Source organism: Talpa occidentalis, unplaced genomic scaffold, assembly GCF_014898055.3.
Source record: "Talpa occidentalis isolate TD23 unplaced genomic scaffold, MPIMG_talOcc4v2.1, whole genome shotgun sequence".
Lineage (NCBI taxonomy): Eukaryota > Metazoa > Chordata > Mammalia > Eulipotyphla > Talpidae > Talpa > Talpa occidentalis.
In genome coordinates this window covers 77099297-77122294 of record NW_026555331.1, presented here as the reverse complement: position 1 = coordinate 77122294, position 22998 = coordinate 77099297, and the positions used below count along the sequence as shown (strand labels likewise).

The 22998-nt window shown below is 38.8% G+C and overlaps 1 protein-coding gene across 2 annotated transcripts in view; it reads left to right on the top strand.

The window, feature by feature from the left end:
- Positions 1-14297, top strand: part of SUGCT (succinyl-CoA:glutarate-CoA transferase) — a 793244-nt gene extending 778947 nt beyond the window's left edge. For both annotated transcript variants that reach the window (XM_054692302.1, XM_054692300.1), the window contains one exon: positions 12902-14297. In XM_054692302.1, the coding sequence (XP_054548277.1) occupies positions 12902-13065 (164 nt within the window). In that variant the 3' untranslated portion in view covers positions 13066-14297. The remainder of the gene's footprint in view (positions 1-12901) is intronic.
- Positions 14298-22998: the final 8701 nt, after the last annotated feature.

Here is a 22998-nt window from a genome sequence, read left to right as displayed (position 1 = left end):
ACATATACCTCAGTTACATCTTTACAGACATATCACCCAAAGCAGTGATAGTGAAGGCAAAGATAAACAGCTGGGACTACATCAAATTAAAGAGCTTCTGTACAGCAAAAGGGACAGTAACCAAAACAAAGATACACCCCACCGACTGGGAGAACATTTTTGCACACAACACTAATGATAAAGGACTGATCACAGAAATCGACAAAGAGCTGATGAGACTCAACAAAATCAAAGTAAATAACCCAGTCAAAAAATAGGTAGAAGAGAAACAACCCAAATGCCCAAAAATAGATGACTGGATCAAGAAGATGTGGTACATATATACCATGGAATATTACTCAGCATTCAAAAAAGATAAACACATGCAATTTGCAGCAACATGGATGGCGCTGGAAGGGATCATGCTCAGCGAAATAAGCCAAAAAGAAAAAGAAAAATACCGGATGGTCTCACTCATAGCAGGAATCTAGAAAACTTAAATAAGGGACCAGGAAAATGAATATAAGAAAGTGAAGATCAAAATCAACAAAAAACTATGAACCAGAGACACTTTTTGGGGGGTGGGGGGCGGGAGGGGAAGGATTGGGGTCAGAATGGGGCGTTTGCAATTGTATGGGGGAATATAAAAATAAAATTTATTATTTAAAAAAAAAATAGGTAGAAGAGCTAAAAAGAAACTTCCCCAAAGAGGAAATGCAAATGGCCAACAAGTATATGAAAAAATGTTCTACATCACTTGTAATCAGGGAAATGAAAATCAAAACTACAGTGAGATACCATCTTACACCACTGAAAATGGCACATATTAAAAAAATTAGCAGGCCTCCCCTGGTGGTGCAGCGGTTGAGTGCTGGTTGCAAAGCTGCCTGCAGCCTCTGCAGCACTGGTTCAATCCCCGGCCACCGACAAGGGTTCCACATGGCACACAGAACTCTCCTGCCGCATCCACTGCCCCCCTTAGCAGTGTATTTTGTCTGTCTGCCTGTCCTATTCCCCACTCTGGCTCTGGTGAATTCTCTTACCCTCCCGCACTTCTTACTGTACCCAGTACTTGTATAAATAAACAAATAAATAAATCTTTAAAAAAAAAAAAGAACTAGCAACAACAAATATTGGCAGGGATGTGGAGAAAAAGGAACTCTCCTGCACTGCTGGTGGGAGTGCAAACTGGTCCAACCACTATGGAAAGCTGTGTGGAGATTCCTCGACCTGCTAAAGATGGAGCTTCCATATGAGCCAGCAATTCCACTAATAGGTATTTACTCAAAGGACACAGAAACATTAATTCCAAAGGGCACCTGCACCCCTATGTTTATAGCAACACTATTTACACTAGCTAAGCTATGGAAACAACCCAGATGCCCAAAAAAGATGACTGGATCAAGAAGATGTGGTACATATACACAATGGAATATTACTCAGCAATCAAAAAAGATAAAGTCATGCAATTTGCAGCAACCTGGATGGAGCTGGAAGGGATCATGCTCAGCGAAATAAGTCAGAAAGAAAAAGAAAAAATACCAGATGGTCTCAGCCAAAACAGGGATTTAGAAAACCTAAATAAGGGACCAGGAAAATGACTGAATATAATAAAGTGAAAATCAAGATCAACAAGCAACTATAAACCAGAGACACCCTACATGGGGTGGGAAGAGAGAGTAGGATCAAAAGAAGGGGGGGGGAATTATATGGAGACTATAACCAAGATGAAAATACATTGTGCAAAAATGAAAAATGACGTAAAAATATATAAAATTAAAAAAATTAAAAAAAAAGAAAAGGAGCAATACCAGTAGTTAAAAAAATTTAAAAAAAAGAAAAGAATGGCCCATTCAGAGACAACAGCTTGGACAGAGCTCCTAAGGATGGACATGTCTGGTGAACAGCAAGAACGCGAATATACTGAAAAAAAGTGAGCAAGAGGTGCATGTGCAGGAGGCTAGGTCACAGAGGTAGCTTAGTGGGAAAGTGTACATATTCTGTAGAAACTCTGAGCCCATTATCAGGAGCAAAACAGCTAAAACTTATTGTTTGAGGAAGTAGAGTGATACAATCTGGCGTATGCTTTTGGTGATTCCAGTTCTCTTGTTGAGAATGTATTGCAGAGAAGCCTGCTGGCAGGACACCAGGCAGGAAGTGATAATGACTAGGGTTAGTTTGAAAAACTCATTGAATTTTGTATATATTTTGAAGATATAGCCAATGGGATTTGCAACTGGGTTGGAAATGGGGTGTGAGAGAAAAAGAAATGTGATATTAGAAACCTAGTGCAAAATATAACAATTTGCAAGCGTTAACTTCCCTTTACTTATCTATTTCACATATTTCTGGTGGTCTTGTTTCCTAATCTAGGAATCTAGTTAGGTTTTTGTTTATTTGTTTGTGTCCTTGTTTAATCTAAACCTTCCAGCACTAATTTAATGCACACCCATCATGTGGTAGGTGCAATAGAAAATATGAAATAATTCTAGTCTCAAAAGATTAATTCTAGTTTCAAAAATGAGCACAAGAAACAATAAAATTAGTAATTGATCTATATGATAGAAGAGATCAAATGTATAGGAAGTCAGAGGAGAAAGATTTTCCTTTGAACTGTGAGGAAAGGGGAGGAATATGTGGATCTGAGGATTACCAAATCGAGATGTATTCCAGGTGAGCATCAGCTCCAGGGGAAAAATGAATGTAATTTTAACTAGAGGGAACATCTGGGAAAAATGCTGGACAAGTTCTACTTCAGAGTGCTTTGGACCAAGGAGGCAGCAGAAAAGTTCGGGAGCCTGAGTATGAGTGAAAGCATTTTAGACTACGACATTGTGGTAGCAAGGTATCAAAAGCAAGTTGGAGGATTATGGTACCACTAAAGAGAGGATGGTCATGCCAAAAGAAATGGTGCATGGAGGGAATGGTCCTTCTAAAATCTTCTCATCTGAATCAGAAGCAAAATGAAAGGAAAAAGCTAAAATCAATTCTTGTGGTGATAACATACCCATTTCCCCAGCAGCCTTTTGCTCAACAAATTTTCTTGATTCTCTGTTCAGGCTACAATTGTGATTTGTGTGGTCTCAGACACTTGGGAAAGAAAAGAAGATGGTAGATGTAAGGTTGATTCCTTTAAGACAGAAATTAAGAAGCACATAAAAAAAAATATTAAATTGCCATAGACCTTCAAAGGTTTACAGAACTTTTCAAAGCTCATTTGAAGGAAAGAGCCACAAATAACCACCTGCTCCAGCTCTGTTCAGTTCCTCTTCTGAAAGCTGAATCAAAATGCAATCTGGCTTCTCTGACTGGAAACTTCTTCCGGTATTTTCCTTAATGGAGCACAGAGGCAAAGGAGGTGAGGAGAAGGTCACTACTTTGAAGGTCTATGAAGCTTAAAATGTTCTGGCTCCAGACTTCAGCTGAACCAATTTTGTTTTCCATGGTGAGGTCTAACCAAACAAAATCTTGGGAATAAGCCCAAAGAGCTTGTATTGAATATTTGAAGTTTAAAAGGCAAAGAAATGGGAAAATTGATTATTTTGGCAAAGAGCACATTATTAGCAAGGTGTTTCTTCACCCTTCCTAGAGTTTTCAGAAGTGTTGAAAATAATTAAAAGGCAACACAAATTTGGAAAAGGGGAATTCAAGGGAGATCTTCCAACCTGACATGTTTCAGAGAACTCCGCTGAACGTTTGGGTAGCACACTTTGAGGGGAGATTGCATGTTTGCTAATGAATATGAACAGTATTTCCTTATGGGCCATATATTTTCCAGCAGGAAATGGATAATCTACTATGACATTTCAGTGGATTGGAACAAGATACATAAATCAAATACAAGTTGCCCTGTTTCTTTTTCAAATGAAAGATAAATGCCTTAATGGATTAGCAATCATGAGATATATAAGTATTTATAATACAGTACTGCTTTATAACACCATCTGCCAAAGAGTGGTATTCAGTCACTGACATGAGAACAGATTTTCTTCCACATTATGCAGGGAGGAAATACAGACTAGTGTTAACGAGCATGCACTTTGTATTTATCCAGCCTAAGTTCTAATGAAATTCTTTAATTGACTGGCTGTGTAATTTTGATAACATTGCCTAATCCCACTTTCCTTGTGAATAAAATGGTATGATAATAATCCTACTTGTTAAAGTCATTTTCTTAAAGACATAGTCCATCAAACAAGGTAATAAACACTAATCGTTCCATCAAATGCCTAACACACATAAGCACTCAATAAACAATAGCTGTTATCATTGCACTGCTCAAAATTGGATACACATAAAATGAGTATCAAATTATCTGGAACATCTGAACTTAATGCTTTTTAAGGGAGTGCTGAGGGATTCCTCTGGTACAGATAGATAGGCCTCTGTATTAACCTGAGGTATGTGATAAGTTTCCCTCTTCTAGGCTATGCTGCAGGAACAAACAATTCCCAAATAGCATTGGCTTAAAACAACACAATATTTCATGCTCAAACTGCATGTTCATCATGGCTTAGAAAGGTTCTAGACTATTACAGCAGTCATCATCTCTCATACACTGTCAGTAACACCTAGACGTTCTTAAGTCAGCAATTATGTTTCCTGGCTTGAAGAGTTGTCTATACATCCTTCCATTCACAAGTCATTGGAAAGTCACATGACCTCATTCAGCATCAAAGTTGACAGGATGTGTAACATTATCATGATCTTGGAAAGTAAAAACTGGAAATTTAGTGGACAACACTTATGACTTCCACAAAGCCAAAGACATAGTTGAAAATAAGCTCTTGCATTATAGGTGGTAGCCATTAAGGGATTCTTTATTTAATTCAAAACATTGAATTAAAAATCCATTATAGCACTAATGATTAGTTGTACCTCTGAATTCCAGGGAATGCTGGGTGAGCCATCTATGTTGGTGGTAAATACCGCATGCTATGTTGAGTTTCTGAGATGCCTGACGGTATAAACAGTGCCATAGATCGAGTTCTTCTGTTAAAGATGTCCAAAGTCATTTATATTCCCTATGGCCCTTTTCCACCATCCCATGCTAGTTTAAATGGCTTTATCTGTTTTTATCTCACATCTAATGGGTTTAATGTGTTCTAACTGTATGACTCCATTTGGCGCTTTGTATGCTATGGCTGTGAGATGCCATATAAAAAATATTGTTATTGTTATGATGATGAGTTCAAGCACTGGAGGGGAAATTGTGAAATAACTTGGTACTAGCGCTATCATTATTTTCAGCAAAATGAAGTTTGGCTTCTTATTACACTAGTAAGCCTTGAAGATTAAATGGTATCTACAGCATGTATCTTAGAAATGGGCCAAAGAAGTCAAAATAAAATGTTTAATACAGCATTTCATATATTATAAAACAGATGTTTGCTTTTAAGTAGTCTTGATATTTTTAAAAGTTGACACTCAGAACAACAAATGAAAAGACCCCACACTAAGTTTTAATTTTACCCATTTCTGCTTCCAATATGAATGGACAGGACAGCTATGCTAATTGATTTAACCCTTAATGCTGATTTTTTGCCAGTTAGCTGTGAGGTTGAGCAGTAGTTTATTTCATTGCTTTAGAAATGCATCATCAAGACTGGAGGTGCATAGAGTTCTGGAAAAAGGACTGTTTAGATCCCTTCCCTTATGATGATGTGATATTATGTTCCCATTACTTGAATATTCATTATGGTTTCCCACATGTTTTTGGCTACCTCTGTTTCCTGCAACTGTTTACAATATTAAGTTGGTCTGGGCTATAGAACTGTAGCTTGAACTCCATATATAGTTATAGTAGCTTGGGATGTTTGCATTGATTTGGTATTTTCAACCTAAGAGAATCATGGAAGTTTTTTCTAAAAGGATGTAAGACAAAATAGTCAGGGTCCTGTTTCTGAAGGGCCTCAAACCACAGATAGAAAACATAGGGCTAGTCAGAAGAATTCACTGGCACAGCAGGAGCTGGACCCTCCCTGAGTCTTGAACTAGATAATTTCTGCAAAAAGCACAGTGGCAGATTCTTTCCTTTTGAGGTGTGTAGAGAATAGCACTGGAGATCATCTCCTGACACATAAACATGAAAAATTGGGATATATTGATTGTGCTGTGATTCTAGTACTTACACAAGGACATAGGCAGAATATTGCTAATTAATATGAGGTAGTAATGAGTATTTATTGCATAAATGTCTGGTAGAACTGTGACCTAGAAAGAGGGAGAGAACAGACTGTTTATAAGATGAAGACGGATGCTGTCCTTGGCAAGGTCTGCTCTAAGACCTCTGAGTTCTATTCAAACTTAGATAACACTCTCCTCTTTGACTCTCCCCATTTCACAGAAGTGGTATAGCCCAATGGAAAAGAGTCAGGATTTGCAACAAGATCATCTGGGTGTGAAACCTGGCCTGGCTCTGCCCCTTTCTAATCCTATGACCCTGAGCAAGTGACTAACTTCCCCTTCATGTCTCTCAGTTTCCCCATTGGTAATGTTAGGATGATAGTAGTACTTTCCAGTCATATCCTAAAGGCTGAATAAATCAAATGTGTACAACACATACAATAGTGTATGACACATCATAAGTGTCTGTTGAATATGTAAAAGAAGTCCTGTATCTTCAAAATTCCTTCTAATATAATTAATTCATATTTAAGAGAGTATAAAATTAATTTCTGGTATATGTTCTGATGCTGTTGGTGCCAGTGAATGTGTACATGTTCAGATGTGTAACTTGGGTATTCATCTAACCTCACTTAACCTCCATTCTGTAGGAAGAGGGAAAATTACTTACCTCAGAGATTATAATAATGAATAAGCAAAATAAATATTTGAAAAGTGCTTATTTTGTAACATGCACTTGAGAAATGGATGATTTCCTCCTCTTTAAATAATCTTTAAGTAACCTTACCCAGAGCTTTTAAATATCATTAAAATTTAGAGTATTTTTTATCTCTAAGTAGCTCTTATGAATCTAAAAGGCAGCTAACTTGCCCATGTTCTGGGAAATACAGATTTGAAATTAGCAGGTGATCAAGGCTGTACCCAAAGTCTCTAACATAAGAACTGCCACAGAGAGGGGAACTAAGGACAGCAGCTAGTATGCATTGAGTGCTTACTTGAGCCCCAAACTCTTCTAAGGGATTTATTTTTTTCTTAATCCTCACATCTTTATATAGTGGGTACCCCACCATCCCCATTTTACAGATAATGATACTGAAGCACAGATAAAGTAGATTACCCAAGAAGATGTCCATAAATGGTAGAGCCAGGTTCTGACTCTAACCACTGCTTCAGAACACACACTCAATCACTACCTAAATTAACTTCCTGAAAAAAATAATGGCTTTGAGGTCAGCAGATCCAAGTTTGTATCTGCTCTATGCTCTTGTTTACCAGAGTTCCAAATTCTTTTTGGTGATATAGGAGTAAAATGCATTACCAAAGGTTATTGTGAGTATCAAATTATGTAACAGTTACAAAGCATATAGTCCCAGGCCTGGTATACAATGAGCACCACTAAGAAGTAGTGTCAAACTTTCCCATGTCTGACTTAGAGACAATGACAGGATTACTCCTCACCTACCTTTGTATTTGGACAGCTGCCAGATCTAGAATGCTAGTTCCCTTGAAGCTTATTGGTTCAGTCTCCCCAAAATGGGCATATGCAGAAGTTGAAATAAAAAGCAATGACCCACTCCCGGAATCCTATAGACCACCCTGTGGACACCTCATTTAGAGGCCCCTCCTGCCCAGATCCTTCCCTTGTGAGGGACACAAGGAAACTCGGATTTTGACCAATACTCATTAGATTAGGTAACTAGGTAGACCCCTCAGAGGGACAACACTTGAGGTTCCAGATTTAGTACCAGTTTACGTCCTGCAAACAACTGTGATGTATATGTTCCTGTGTTTTTCAGTTTGATTCCTTTATTAAGGCTGAGAGAAACCAACCTCACCATAGTTTTCCTAAGTGTTAAGCTAACGCTAAGACAACTCTAAGGTTCTTTCTCTGCCTCTTCCTGTGGAGCACAAGAGCTGTAGTTCTTGCAAAAGTAAAACTACTCTAAAAATAATTTCTAAGGGCCTCACTGGTGGCCTAGGGGTCAAGTCTCAGCATTATCACCTCTATGGCCTGAGTTTGATCCCCAACCAGGGAGCTAACCCACATGGTGCAGCAGGACTCTCCTGTCTCACCAATGCTCCCCTTAACAGTGTATTTCAGTAAATCTGCTTGTTCTGCTCCCCATTCTGTTGCTGGTAAATTCTCTCACCTCCCACACCCTGCACCTCTGGCCCATACCCCAGATCTTCTACACAAAATAAATAAATAAATGAAATAAAACTAATTTTTATCCCTAAGTCAATGGAGATTTGACACATTAGATTTTGATATGAAGCTTAGATAGTAGAGAAAAGGCTACATAAACAATTTATTTAAAATTTATGTAGGGCCTCCCCTGGTGGTACAGGCAGTTGAGCTCAGCTCTGTGAAGGTCTGCAGCCTCTGCAGCGCCTGTTTGATACCAGCCCGCCATTCAGGGTCCCACATGGCGTGGCAGAACTCTCCTGTCTCTCTCGCTGCTCCCCTCAGCAGTGTATTTTGTCAGTCTGCCTGTTCTGTTCCCTGCTCTGTCTCTGGTGAATCCTCTCACCCTCCAGCACATATGGCCTGTACCCTGGTTCTTGTATAAATAAAAAAAATAAATCTTAAAAAAATAATAAAATGAGATTTCAGTATCAGGAATGTTGGAATATATGCAATTGCCTTGAAAGTACATTGTTTTGGAACAAGGACATTTATATGGTAAATGCCTTCTAAATTTGTACAACCTGGTCAAATCTTTTCCCTGAATTTCTGGCTTGCACAGCTGAAGGCCCACTGACATCTCTGCTTGGCTATCACATGGACACCGCAAACAGCATGTCCAAAAAAATACTTTGACTTCTGCTTCTACACAAACATGTCCATACAACTCATTCAGTCTTCCCACCTGGTAAATGGCCAGACCTTTTTAACCCTCATGTTCTGGACCCTGATATTCATGAAAGGATATCAAGATGAACATTTTGCTGGATTCTCATATGATATATTCAGTCTGAAAGCATGTTTTTTTCCTTAATCCCTCATATAATTTCTACTTTTGTGTTTTCCTTTTTTCTGGGATAATTGTCTTTTTTATAAGAACTCTTAGCTTCTTCCTCACAACTTTTAGACAAATTATCTATTTTTATCCCTACATTCTTGGTTATATCTTTTTACTTTGTTTTCTGGTTTTCATATTAAATTCTCAATTGTGACAATAATGTTGCAAATATCAAGTGCTAAGTCTTGTTTTGATTGTGTTTTTGGCATTCCAAGCATTCCATTCTTGTTCTCTGTTCTGAGATATTTTAATTTTTCCATCGTTACTCTTTTATGTAGTTTTCATATTCTTGGTGATCCTTGGTTGATCATTCTTATATAGAAAAAAGATATGGATATCTGGCATTGATTTTGTCTATTGTTAAGAATGTTTTCCACTCTTGTTGGATCTACTCTGAGCGGAAATTCTTTGAAGGTTGTGCCAAGGCAGTTTAACTGACAGACTTTACAGGAGTAGTTGCAGAAGAGACAGGGAGCCAATGACAGGCTCTGTGTCCTTCAAATACAGGGAGAAGGAGGGCTTTGCACTGGGGCACCAAAATCTATTCTGTAAGCTTTATTTTCCCACTCAAGTTTGAACTTTCCCTGCACAGCTTCTTGAATTTCTTTTTAGAAGAGCCAGTTGATACTTTGTTTGCGGTTAAATGTTAGCTACTTGTGCTCTCATTTTATAAAGGTTCTGAGCAATACAACCTGGATATGTTGCCCAGTATTGAAAAATTCAATCCTTCTATTTTCAGTCATCGTCCCATTCTAAGTTCTGTCTCTTTTAGATTCTAAATAAATTCAGGTGGGGTTAAATGCACCAAATGGCTTCCACTTTCTCTGTCTCCTTGTAGGGTATTCCAGCTTTCTCTACCTCTTTTACCTATCAGCGCTCATGGCACCCTGTCATTCATAAATTTGTTGAAATGTCACATTCACTAGTGATGCGCCTTCCCAGTCTTCTTACTCATTTGAAGTTTTATGTTTGTTTAACTGCTATGATTTTATTTAAGTGATTTCAGGAAATAGGTCGACATGTATGTTCAAAGCCCCCCGAAGAACAGGATTTCTCTGTTCCTGTTTGTAAACAACTTTAAAACACTCTATATGTATTTCATAAATTTCCCTCCAAAACATTACACTAATTTTCACTAGGTCACCTATCCCTTTAAAGCAAACCAAAATATCCACAAGATTTGATAATTTTTAAACAATGTTGTATTTTATTGTTTTCATATACAATTCTTTGATTATTGATATTAAATATTTCCTGTATTGTAGTATTCAATGCTCAAACTAAACTTTCATGGATAATGCCACCTTATTTTAGAAATAATATAGACTAGGTTCAGATAGATAACCATAGAGATAGAAACTAGGTTAGTAGTTACCAGAAATTGGGGGAGGGTGGACTTGAAAGAAGCTGCTTAATGGATAGAGGGTTTTATTTTGAAGTGATGGAAATGTTTTGGAACTAGATAGAGCTGCTGGTCTCATTGCATTGTGAATGTACCAAATACTCTAAATTGTTCACTTTAAAAAATAATTTTAAACCATTTTTAAATAGTTATATTATGTGAATTTCACCTTAAACTGTTATTTTCTTAAAGTCCAAGTTCTTGAACCTAACAAACCTGGACTTAGAATGAACTCTGTCACTTTTTAGTTGTGTGACATTGGGCAAGTTATTCTAATTTCCTAACTGAACTATTAACTGTCCTTAAAGTGTGAGATGGAGGGGCCTCCCTGGTGGTGCAGGATTTAAGTCTCAGTGCTGTCAAGCTATCACCATCCACTGTGACATCAGTTCGATCTCCAGCCAGGGAGCTAACCCACATGGCACAGCAGACCTCTCCTGTCTCACCTGCTGCTCCCCTCAGCAGTGGATTTCAGTAGACCTGCCTGTTCTGCTCCCCATTCTGTCTCTGATGTATCCTGTACCTCTAGCCCCCAGTTCTTCTATGTTTAAATAAATGCAAAAATAAATAAAAAAATGTGAGATGGAAATATGAAATAAAACGTGGGGCATCAGTGGTAGTGGCCATTCCTCTGTAATGGATGTTCTGTGTGATACAAAGGTGCAGTTTGGTGGCTTAAGGCCATTGACGTGTATCTCTATCAACAATAGCTTCTACAACATTGCTTTTTAATAGCAGAATTCTCTAAAAAGCTGGAGAAAGACCTTTACTTTGCTATCTGAGTTCTGTTATTCACATACACTTTGGTTTTATTTGTTCTCCCTGTGAGTTCCCCAAGTGAAGACTGTACTGGAAAAAAAAAAAATTATGAGATAGAAATGCATTGTTTTGCCCTTTTCTTGTGACTGTCTAATTTCTTTTCCCAAAGCCTAATTGAATGAAGTATAAAGGATGGCCAACATAAATATCATTTATTGAGTGAGGCAACAAAGGTAAATCTGTTAGATCAACATGTTCTCCAATGTTCATCCAGCATGTCTGTGGAGGAGTTGGAATTTGGAGGAGGTTGCAGAAAGTGCATGGCCTTCAATGTGAGACAGCTGAGATGGACATGGATTAGCATACTGATGCTGCTTTTTAGCCATGGAAACTTAAACAAAGCCTTAGCTTTTTTGGTTGATAGAGAAGAGTGGGGAAAATATAGTCCCTTTTCAACAGTTGTTTAAAGAACAGTAACTGCTTGAGTTACTGTGTTTCTATTGCTTGGCACTCAGCAAATAAATGACAATAAAGACTGTTTCCTCTGCACACTGTGAGGTTCAAGAGAGATGTGGCAACTTTTGTCATCACAGTAACTAATGGATATTTTGAATTATTGTAGGTTATGGAACATTTACTTAGTCCCTTCTATCTATTATCTCACTTTAGTCCTTATATCAAGTTTACATGGTAGATAATACTGTTCCAAGTTCAGTTGTAGAATATGAGGTTCAGAGAAGTTATGTGTTTTATCCAAGACAACTTAGCTGAAATCTATGAAGACTGACAACCAAATCCTAGTATCCCTGACAATAAAATTTGCACACATAACTTCCACCACTCAAAGGCTTCAACTAGGGTCTTCCTGAGGTTGAGTTGTGTGTAATCTTTTGAACTAATCCTGGATCTATACAATATTAAGCTTTCACCTGAAGTCAGATGTCTAGCTTTAGAGAGATGCGGTGGATCTGCGGCCATTGTTTTCTTGGAGCAGAGAGATTGCCCAGTTGACTGCCCTACCCTGACAGTGGTCGAGATGGGGCTGGCAGCCCCTGAGCAGACCTGGCATGGAGCTGGCATGCACATGCAGCCCTTGGCATGGTAGCGGGTGGGTCAGATGACCAATGCACAAGTGGATGAAAGTGAGTCAAGAAAAGCCACATGTAGGGCCTCCCCAGTGGCGCAGCGGTTAAGCGCTGGGTTGCGAAGCTGCCCACAGCCTCTGCAGCGCCAGTTCGATCCCCGACCACCGGGCGAGGGTCCCACATGGCACACAGACCTATCCTGCCGCCCGCTGCTCCCCTCAGCAGTGTACTTCCTCAGTCTGCCTGTTCTCTTCTCCGCTCTGGCTCTGGTGAATTATCTCACCCTCCCGCGCTTCTGACTGTACCCAGTGCTTGTATAAATAAATAAATAAATCTTTAAAAAAAAAAAAGGAAAAAGAAAAGCCACATGTAATAATACATTTCTTTCCACAGTGATGGTACATCTTCAAGGGTGTGGCTGGCACTGATATCCTTGACATTCATTGAAAACACCCTAGGCTGATTGGATAATTAATTTCCTAAGGTTAGTCATTAACAGGCTTCCTGCTTTCTTCCTTCTTTGATAGGCCCAGCTGTGAGATACAGTAAGTTCAAGATGTCAGAGGCCAGGCCGCCTCCCCTTCTTGGGCAGCACACGACGCACATCCTGAAGGAAGTCCTCAGATATGATGACAGAGCCATCGGGGAGCTGCTCAGTGCAGGCGTGGTGGCCCAGCATGCAACTGAGTGACAAAGGAACAGTGTTCTTTCTCAAAATCACAATCTGAATGCAAAGGCGACATTTGTTCTAATCCCTTCTCCCAGTGCTGGTGTCTGCATCTGGAAAGAACAATTAGAGTAGCTACAGATTTCCTGCCTGGTGTCTCCAGAATGGCTCTGGAGTCAATGAAGCTAGTGCTTTTAAATATCCCCTACCTTTTATTCCCTACTATCCCCCTCCTCCCTCCAGATAATACATTAATTGTGGATTTGTGGGATTTTTCTTTTCCTGGAAAAATACATTCCTCATTCTAATTATGTTAATTACTTAAACCTTTGCCCCTCCTTACCCCCACAGGTCTGAAAAAGAGCAGATCCTTGATGTTCTCTGCTTGCACATAAAATCCTCATTTAAACTTTTGTTAGGAAGTCAAAGCAATAAGCAAAATGACAGCTTCAGTGATTGATTTTAAACAGAATAACTTAATTTTGAGCTCATGAGCCCTTTGTTAATCTGTAATTTAAACCATGGGCTTTGCTGATGTCCATTATAAAACGGATCTCCTTTTATAATGGGAGTAAATATTTGTTTTAGGTTGTATTTCTCTGATTAATTAATGATGTGTGCTGGAAAATAAATTTCCATTAATGCATTTTGGGGTGTACATATACCTGCATTATGGTGAAAAGAGAGTTTCTTTAGTTGGTACCTTATTTTGAAATAAATGCAAATACAACAAGTTTATAAAGCAATGTGAAATGACTGTGAAATGACTTCATATATTAAATAATGTATAAATAATGATAAATAGGAAAATGTTCTTTGTAATCTGAGTATCCACTTAGGAGAACATGTGCCTTAATATAAGTATTTGTGTTTAAGTAATTGTGAGTGAGTTTGAAGGATAGAAAACTTCTTCTGTACAGAATGTGATAACTGATTTATATATAATTCAAGGATAAACTGTCACTCAGACCATCTGCCAATCATTCAAGCCCCGGTACAAACCAAGGGATCAGTGGATTATTTGATCATATGTTGATATGACTTCTGGTCATCGCTGTTGGGCACACATATTTTAAAGCCATGTCACTATACTTAACTGATAGTGAAAGTTAAATTATAGATGTTCATCTTTCAAACTGATGTGAAACTACTTATCTTTTTGTGTTCCTTTTTATTGGAATGATTTGAGCCATTTGTCATGTTGGGAGGCACAATATGTTTCTAGAATCAAGGATTCAAAATAAACAGGAAATTTGTTTTCTCACAAGACCTGTGGGACTTTTTTAGAAGAACGCCTACTAATTCTTGAAAAAGTTATTGTACTATCCATTTGCTCTTTGTGAACATCTTATTCTGAAGAACTACTACTGTTATTTAGTTACAATTTCATCATACAGGGTAGCGTAATGTCCTCTACAGTACTTTTCTCCCAATGACTAATTCATTAGAGACATTCATTTCAGGCCAGGCTTATAAATGAAATCCCTCCATGACCAATGGTACCAGTAGTAAAAATGGCAAAAGACTGGATGAGAAAGAACTGGTAAAACTACATTTCTTGAAAACAGACCCACCATTTCTTCTGCTAACCCAAGTAGATATGTTGAGGTGCAAATCGCTTAGGCAGTGACTCTATATGTCTAGGCAGCCATGTATAGGAAGATACTAATCATTCACAGAGCATCACAAAATGCCTCTAAAACCTTGAAATCAATCAAGATATTAATCTTCATTCCCAGCAGAGTCACTACTGGAGACTGTCTCTTGTGTAATCATGTATGTAACTATCCAAATTTTCATCTTCACAACTAAAAATGCTCTGGGAGAACTTTGAACCTGTTCACCACCCAACAGAAAGCATTTACGCTACTGATTTAGTGAGAAAAATAATTTAGAATACATTTCAAGTTCAAATAGATAATTAATACTGAAAGAAACATTGTGCTTGCTAAATTTTCTAGCAATATGCCCCAGATCAAGTTATGCTTATAAACAAATGTGATGTTTTAATTATCAGGGCCTATTATCTTACACATTTCCAAAGTTGAACACACTCCTAAGATACCATATGCTCAAGTTCAGTTGGTGTCAAAGCCTGCCTTCTGGCAGGTTTGTGTCTACTGTTGGCCTAAAACATTATTTGAAACTTAGTGGGTTAATCATTATGGAATTGAGTGTGTATCTACAAACAATTAGGCTTCTGTGCCTTGATTATTTTCTTGAACTTTTTGCTGCCATGATTTTCTGGGTAATCAAGCATGATATTTCCCAATATGTAGTCTGATATGCTGAATATTTACCAAGAAGGAGAGAAATAGACTTCAAGTGACCACCCCAGTTACTTGATGTTCTTTTGGCTTTGATTTATCTTTCAGGAGTTATAAGTACAGTTTTGACTGAGAAAAACAAAGAAGGACTCACATAGGCAACTTCATACTATGAAAGCTAGTAAGGTGCATCTTGTTCATCTCAATGCTGCCTTCTACCAGTGGGCTTATTCTCCAGGTAATGGATCCAAAGGATCTGAAGAAGATGCCTATCATACAAAGCTGAACAGACTGTGCAATCTTCTGTGTCTTCTTCTGACTGTTCACCATTGATCCTTAAGTGGCAAAAGAGACAAATGGAAAAAGGAGCACACCTCACAACCTCTACGCTTTGACCTGAGCTACTAATTTTCCAACTTGCCCAAGATTGTGATATTCTTCTTTCATTTGCTGCTCTCTTTGGGAAGCAGTTGGTGGTAGTGAACCCTTTTAGTAGGTGAGGTTCCTGAGACACAATGGTACATATTTCCATTCCAAATAGCAGTTGGAGAAAACTGAAACTCATTGCAGAGGTTCTTATGTTGAAGTATAGACGTTTTCTCAAATTCAAGATAAAATTGTATTTTTTCTTACAGTCCTACTATGACAATACCAGGATTAAATGATTTGTAAATTATGAATCTTGTCAGATACTTACATAGTTTCTCTATATGGAAATACTAAGCTATCTTCCAAGCACAGATGACTGAAGTTTCACACCCTATCGGCTCTTGTCAGGACAGCTTTATGTGATGGGGTTAATAGGGTATAAACAATGGCAGTAGGGCCTCCCTGGTGGCACAGGTGGTTGAGCACCACACTGTGAAACTGTCCACAGCCTCTGAAGTGCAGCTTTGATCCTGGCTGGCCGGCCAGCCGGCGAGAATCCTACATAGCATGGCAGATCTCTCCTGTCTCATCTGCTGCTCCCCTCAGCAGTGTATTTCGTCAGTCTGCCTGTTCTGTTCCCAGCTCTGTCTCTGGTGAATCCTCTTACCCTCACATGCATCTAGCCTGTACCCTGGTTCTTGTATAAATAAATAAATCTTAAAAAAATGGCAGTAGACACATTCCCCAAACACCTATCAACAACAAGCCTTTAGGTATCATTTTAGAAAGTTAAACATTACAAGCAAATAAATGCAAATACTTTGCGTGCATAAATATATATAAATATTCCATACACACACAAAGGAGTACTTTGAAGGAATGATACTTAGAAAAAATAAATTTGACTAGCAGGAAAGTAGAAGAGAATGTGAGTCCAGGTCAGGTAGACCCAAGGGCATGTCTGCTCTGGAGTCTCTGGAGAGGCCCTGCCAGCTTGGGCCTCGCCTAACAAGGAGGTGCCAAGAGGCGGGGACTGGCATGAGCTTAGGCATAACCTAGAAAACAGATGATTCCTATCGCAATATTTTTCTTTCAATGTAGCTCATTTTCCCCACTCTTTAAAACATGTTAGTTTAAAGCAACTATTAAGTCTTCTTCTCCTTTGCAACATTCTTGATAAGAAGCTATGGTAGGCAGAACAATAGTTCATCAAAGATTTCCTGGATTAATTTCCAAAACCTGTGGATATGTTACCTTACATGGCAAAATTGAGTTAAGGTTACTAATGAGCTGATCTTAAACTAGGGAGAGCATTTTGGATTATCCTGATGGACCTAATATGATGATAAGAATTCTTTGAATGTGGAAGATTTTTCCAACTACTGATGACTTTGAAAATGGAAATGAACAATGCAATATAGGTATATTTTAAAGGATGGAAAAATAAAAAAATGACTCTCCCTAGAGCTTCCAGAAGAGAAACATCTTTTCTTGATTTTAGTCCTGTGAGACCTATTTTGAACTCATTTTGGAGTTTTGATTTCCATAACTACAAGATAATACATTTGTGTTGTTTCAAACCACTACATTTGTGATAATTTGTTACAGTATCAATAGAAAATGAATACAGAGATTGTTCTGCTTTAGTTTAGAAGTATAAAGTGACAGGAAAATCACTACTTTTGCAAAGTGACCTACTTCCTTCCCTAACTTTCTTTGTTCCTCTGATCTTTGTAGCTCTGGAAAGGGCCTCTCTTTTTCTGTAATAATAACCATTTTTCTCCCTCTCCTTTTGTCTTTCTCCCCAACCCCTCCTCCTTTGCCTCCTCATCTTCTTTCTCTCCCTCTCTCTGCAGACACACACGCGCGCGCGCACACACACACACACACACACACACACACACACACATGCACAGTGACATATCCATGTTGCCCAAACATGGATACCAAAACCTGACTGACCTTCAGAAAAACAGGACTTGCTCAGTAATTTGGAAGATAACTAGTGGTGATTTTGGCCATGACTTCACCTCCACAAACAATCTGGAATTAATTTCTGGGTGGGGTGGTTCTTAACTAACTGACTGCCCCTTATCCTCTCTTTAAACTCAGGGAAAGAAATAAAGGCGTGTCACAAATGCTGCTCTGGACTGTGGCAGAACCCTTAAGCTTATGTGCCCCTATTTCTAAGAAAAACAGCTGGAAAAAAAAAAAAAGAAAACAAAATACAGAGTACAGTCTAGACTCAAGACAGCTGGGGTCTGACTGGTATGATTATTGAACTTTCAGCAGAGAAAAGAGAGGGACCTCATGATAGTTGATGGTTCTGCTCCAGCACCAGAGCTTGCCATTTCTTTCTTAGAAAAGGTGGGCTTACCAGGCCTTCCGCTGGTGATCAGTAGCTTGTCTCTAGTCATTTGAATCTAATGATTTCCAGAGGGATGGTGTCTTCGTGTCTACCTGGGTTTTACCATTTGTTAAACAAAGTGGATGGAACTTCAACTGATTCCCTTTGCTTTCTTCTTTCAACAGGATGAAAAACACTTTCACAAAGCCCTTCTTTTTCAACGCCCACGCTCCCACTATTTTCTTTTTCTGCACAAATTTACCACATGACAGTCTGTTCAACTCCTGTTGGTTTCTTTGGCTCCTGACCACAGAGATTGGAGGAACAGTGCTTTCCTGCTCCTCATCCTGTCACCCGCACCCTTTCCTTTTGCCCAGAAATTTCAAACCAGTGTGCACCATGAAGTGAGACACTCAGTTTCAGAAGATACAACCTCAATGTTGAAAGGAAAGAAATTAATATGACCCTGTAACAGGAAAACCTCTTTCTGCCTCTTCACCCCTTTGTGAACTCTAAAGAAGAATTCAGATTTCCAAAGTATCTCTTGGTATGAGACGTAGCCACACGTGTAGCGCACATTCATGCTGACAGTCCTCGATTTATATTTTTATGTTTTTACAAAGAACTTCCTGGCTATTCTTCATAGAACATTGAAATGTACTTCTAAAGGACGTTACTGAATACTTTCTTTGGAGATGGTCAAGAAAATGGTCACATTCATTTTGCAAGACCGATAAAGAATGGCTATTTCTGGAGGTAGAAAAGTGGACACTCTCTCCCTATCTAGGGGTGCCCTTATAGAGAGCCAAATATGTTTTCAGTGGCATTGACACAGATGAGAGGGCAGGATGAAATGCAATGACTCAAGTCACCTTTGGAAACAAAGCCCAGTGACTTGGGACACAGAAAACCTTCTTAGCTTGATTTGTAAACCTGTAGTGCACAAAATGTTTGATGATACAGCAATCAAAACTCTCCTATTCTTAAAAACACAACAGAGCTGGAAATATCCAAAATTGGACTTCCACCACTGAGTCCATGTTTCCTATCTTCTAAATCCCAAGTGTTTTTTCCAGCTTCCCCTTCTGAGAAAACTTAAGTCACAGCATGTGGGCCCAGTACACAGGCAGAGGATGCTTAGGACCCGCTAAATGAATCAGGTAGTTGAACTCACTGACCAAAGTATGGAGAAATGAGTAGTTTGGGGGTCTCTGTGGGTAAGTGTTTAAGAGGATGCTTATTTGTAGAGTATTCTAACTTGATAGAATAAGCACGTAGTTCCAGATTAAGCCCAGATGTTCCCATCTGGAAAAGGTCTCTACTGCTACATAGAGTTATGAATGAAGATATTTCTGACCTCTACATTGGAAGTAATGTCTATATCTCAATTGCTCTCTCAGTCCCCTGTATTTATCAGGCCAAAACAGTTATTATACAGTGAGTTATAATTACTGGTCACAAGTTACTTGCTCCAATTAAACTATAATATTCTTGTGGGTATCTTAGTCACATAATCTCCAGTGATTATGATGGTGCCTACTCTATAGGAGATGCACAATAAATATCTGTTGAATAGACATTCTCTCACCCACCACATTACAGAGAGGTACTCTCCAGGTTATCCCCTGGAAAGTAACTGCTTTTTTTTTTCCTTAGTGAAAGTTCAAGAGTGTATTAGTTTGCTTTGGGTGCTGTAAGTTACCATAAATTTGGTGTTTTAATACAGTAGAGATTTATTCTCTCATAATTCTATAGATCAGTAATCCAAAATCAGTACCCTTGAGCTGAAATAAAAGTATTGGCTGGGACTCAACACCATGCTCCCTTTGGAACCTCTAAGAATGAATTTTCTTCCTCGCATTTCCTGACATCTAAACTGCACTATTTTTATTCCTTGGTTCTTGGCCTTTTCTCTGCTTTCAAAACCAGTACCATGATATATTTTCTCTCTGACTCTATTTTCCTCCTTTTTCATAACATGACCTTCTGTGCATTATCAAATCCCCCTCTGCCTCTCTCCTATAAGAACAATTGTGGTTCCTAAAGGAGCACAGCCAGGTTCCTTCCAGATAACCCAGATCATCTCTTTATCTCAAAATCATTAACTTGGGCCTCCCCAGTGGCACGGCGGTTGAGCGCTGGGTTGCGAAGCTGCCCGCAGCCTCTGCAGCACCGGTTAGAGCAGCGCCGGTTTGATCCCTGGCTGCTCCCAGGCCACCGGGTGAGGGTCCCACATGGCGCACAGACCTCTCCTGCTGCCCACTGCTCCCCTCAGCAGTGTACTCCGTGAGTCTGCCTACTCTGCTCTCCCCTCTGGCTCGGGTGAATTCTCTCACCCTCCCATGCTTCTGACCGTACCCAGTGCTTGTATAAATAAAATAAATAAATCTTTAAAAAAATCATTAAGTTAATCACATCTGAAAAGTTTTGGCCATGGGCATTCTTATTGCATTCAGGGATGAGAAGGACAATTTCCAGCCTATTATAAAGATCATGCAAATATTCTGATTTATATCATACTTTGTTCACTAAGTCAATGCTTTTTACTTAAAACAATTATTATTTGGTGTTCTCCTTTCATCTTTCCTTCTTTTAGAAGCATTGTCTGAAAGCCTATTGTAAAAGCTATTATTCTCCTCTATTTCTTTATTCAATTATTTATTTACATCCATATGCATCAGTGGATATTTCTTTGATTTTATGAGCTATAATCTGTTATGCACAAAATTGTTCTGCCTAAAGAGATGCAAATTTGTCCATTTAGATCCTCAGTTTGACTCCCTTTTGACATACCCCCATCATCTTATGAACATTTTATTAATTTATGTCAACAGAAGTAGTACCAGGGTCATGTAACTAGCCCTGGAATCAATCATTTACCCATAGAACCCATATTCCTTTTATTAGAGAATGGAGTTCAGGAACCAAGTTTGGGATGCTAGGTGTGTTCATTGTTATTGGGGAACCATCAGTTCTAGACATACTCACCAGAGCAGAGTAAAAAAAGTCATGAATACTCACATGTCAGAAGTTATATTTATTTTTGTCTATCTATTCATCCATCTTTCTATCTGGTGTGAATCTGAAAGCTGGAACGTTAAAAAAGGTTCTACTTTTCTTTTTTTCTTTTTCTTTTTTAAGATTTATTTATTTATGCAAGAACTGGGGTACAGGCTAGATGTGCGGGAGGGTGATAGGATTCACCAGAGACAGAGTGGGGAACAGAACAGGCAGACTGACAAAATACACTGCTGAGGGGAGCAGCGGGCGAGTCAGGAGAAGTCATGTGTGATTCTCGCCGGCCAGCCAGGATTGAACCTGTTCTGCAGAGGCTGTGGACAGCTTCACAGAACGGCACTCAACCGCCTGCGCCACCAGGGAAGCCCAGGTTCTACTTTTCAAATGTGACTTTCTTTGATCAATAGAATGTGTTACAACTGTTAGTGTAATGTTTCTTAGTTAATCTTTAATAGATGCCAGTGAAGCTTTCTTGATCCTCCAATTCAAATCTACAACCAACACTGCAGTCTAGTGTGTGGCTTCAGCTACTGCCATTGGAACGAAGAACTGCCCAACTGAAACTTACCCACATTTCTGACCTACATTAATTGATACTTTTCTTAATCTGCTGCACTGAGGTTATATATTTGATAAATGTCACTTGAGGTATAAGTTGTATGGATTCCTGGCTAGTTGAAACAGAGATTATGTGCTATGGTTTACTATATTTTCTATTGAGAGATAGCAACCTGCTTTTGTTAAAAGAACATCTAAAACTATGGCCCTAATATTGTTACTTAGTGAATAGAATATGTTGGATTGTTTTCATGATGTGGTATCTAAAGGTCATTATTATGACCACATGCAAATCCTGTCCCATCCTCAGATGAAACTTAGGATACTTATGATGGGAAGTTGTCATATTTCTGATTTGGAATGAGATAAAACTGGGAAAGAGCTTAAGTTATTTAGTGGTTTCTGTGGTAGGCAGCCTTTTAAAATGGCCCTCAGTGAGTCTGGTTTGCACCACTGTGTTGTCCCACATTGCACCAAGGATAAGTAACATGTAGCAGAGCAATGGTAAGTGACTTCTGAGGTTAGGTTATGGAAAAGGAAGTCTTTCTTTCTCTCATCACTTACTCTTGGGGAGCCAATTGTGATGGAGTGAGCAGCCCTACATAAAGGCCCAGATGACAAGGAAGTTTTGGTGAGCAGCCAGTGAGAAACCGAGGCCTCCCAAGAATCATGTGGGTAAGTTTGGAGGCAGAGTCTCCAGATTCATTATAGCCAGGAGATGACTGTCACCTAGCCAACACCTTATTGATATCTCAGAATGGTGTAGTTAAGTCACTTCTAGATTCCTGACCCTTGGAAACCGTGTACAATGTTATTTACTATTTTAGCATTATTTTTTAATAGAATTAGGTTAGACTTACTTTGAAGAACAGTTTGTTACATGGCAATAGTTACCTAACATATTTTACCATTAGATTGTGGCATAAAGTCATATATGACTTTCAGATTGAATTCCAATTTTGCAATTTCTCTCTATTCTCTGTTTGTTTAGCCTGACATGGCCTTATATAGAGGTTTTAATGGGGCAGTGTTGCCTGTTGTATTTCAATTTCTTTGTGGGAATTCTGGCAGAAATTACAGCACTAATGGTAGGGTAAGGGAGGGGCATCAATTAATATTGATTTATTAATGAGTAATTTCTAGAAGGATACCACAAAAGAACTTCCACGTTTACAGTATGTTCTAGACCCAATATTTCTCAAGAGGGAGAGGGCATATTATTCCTCCCTTGGGACATTTGGCAGCATCTAAAGATAATTTTGGGTCTCATAACTGTGGGCAGCAGCGGTGAAGTTTGCTATTGGCATCTAGTGAATAAAGGCCAGTAATCTTGGTGAACAATGCACTTGACAGTCCCTACAACAAGTAATTATTTGGCCTATGTCAATGCTGTTGAGA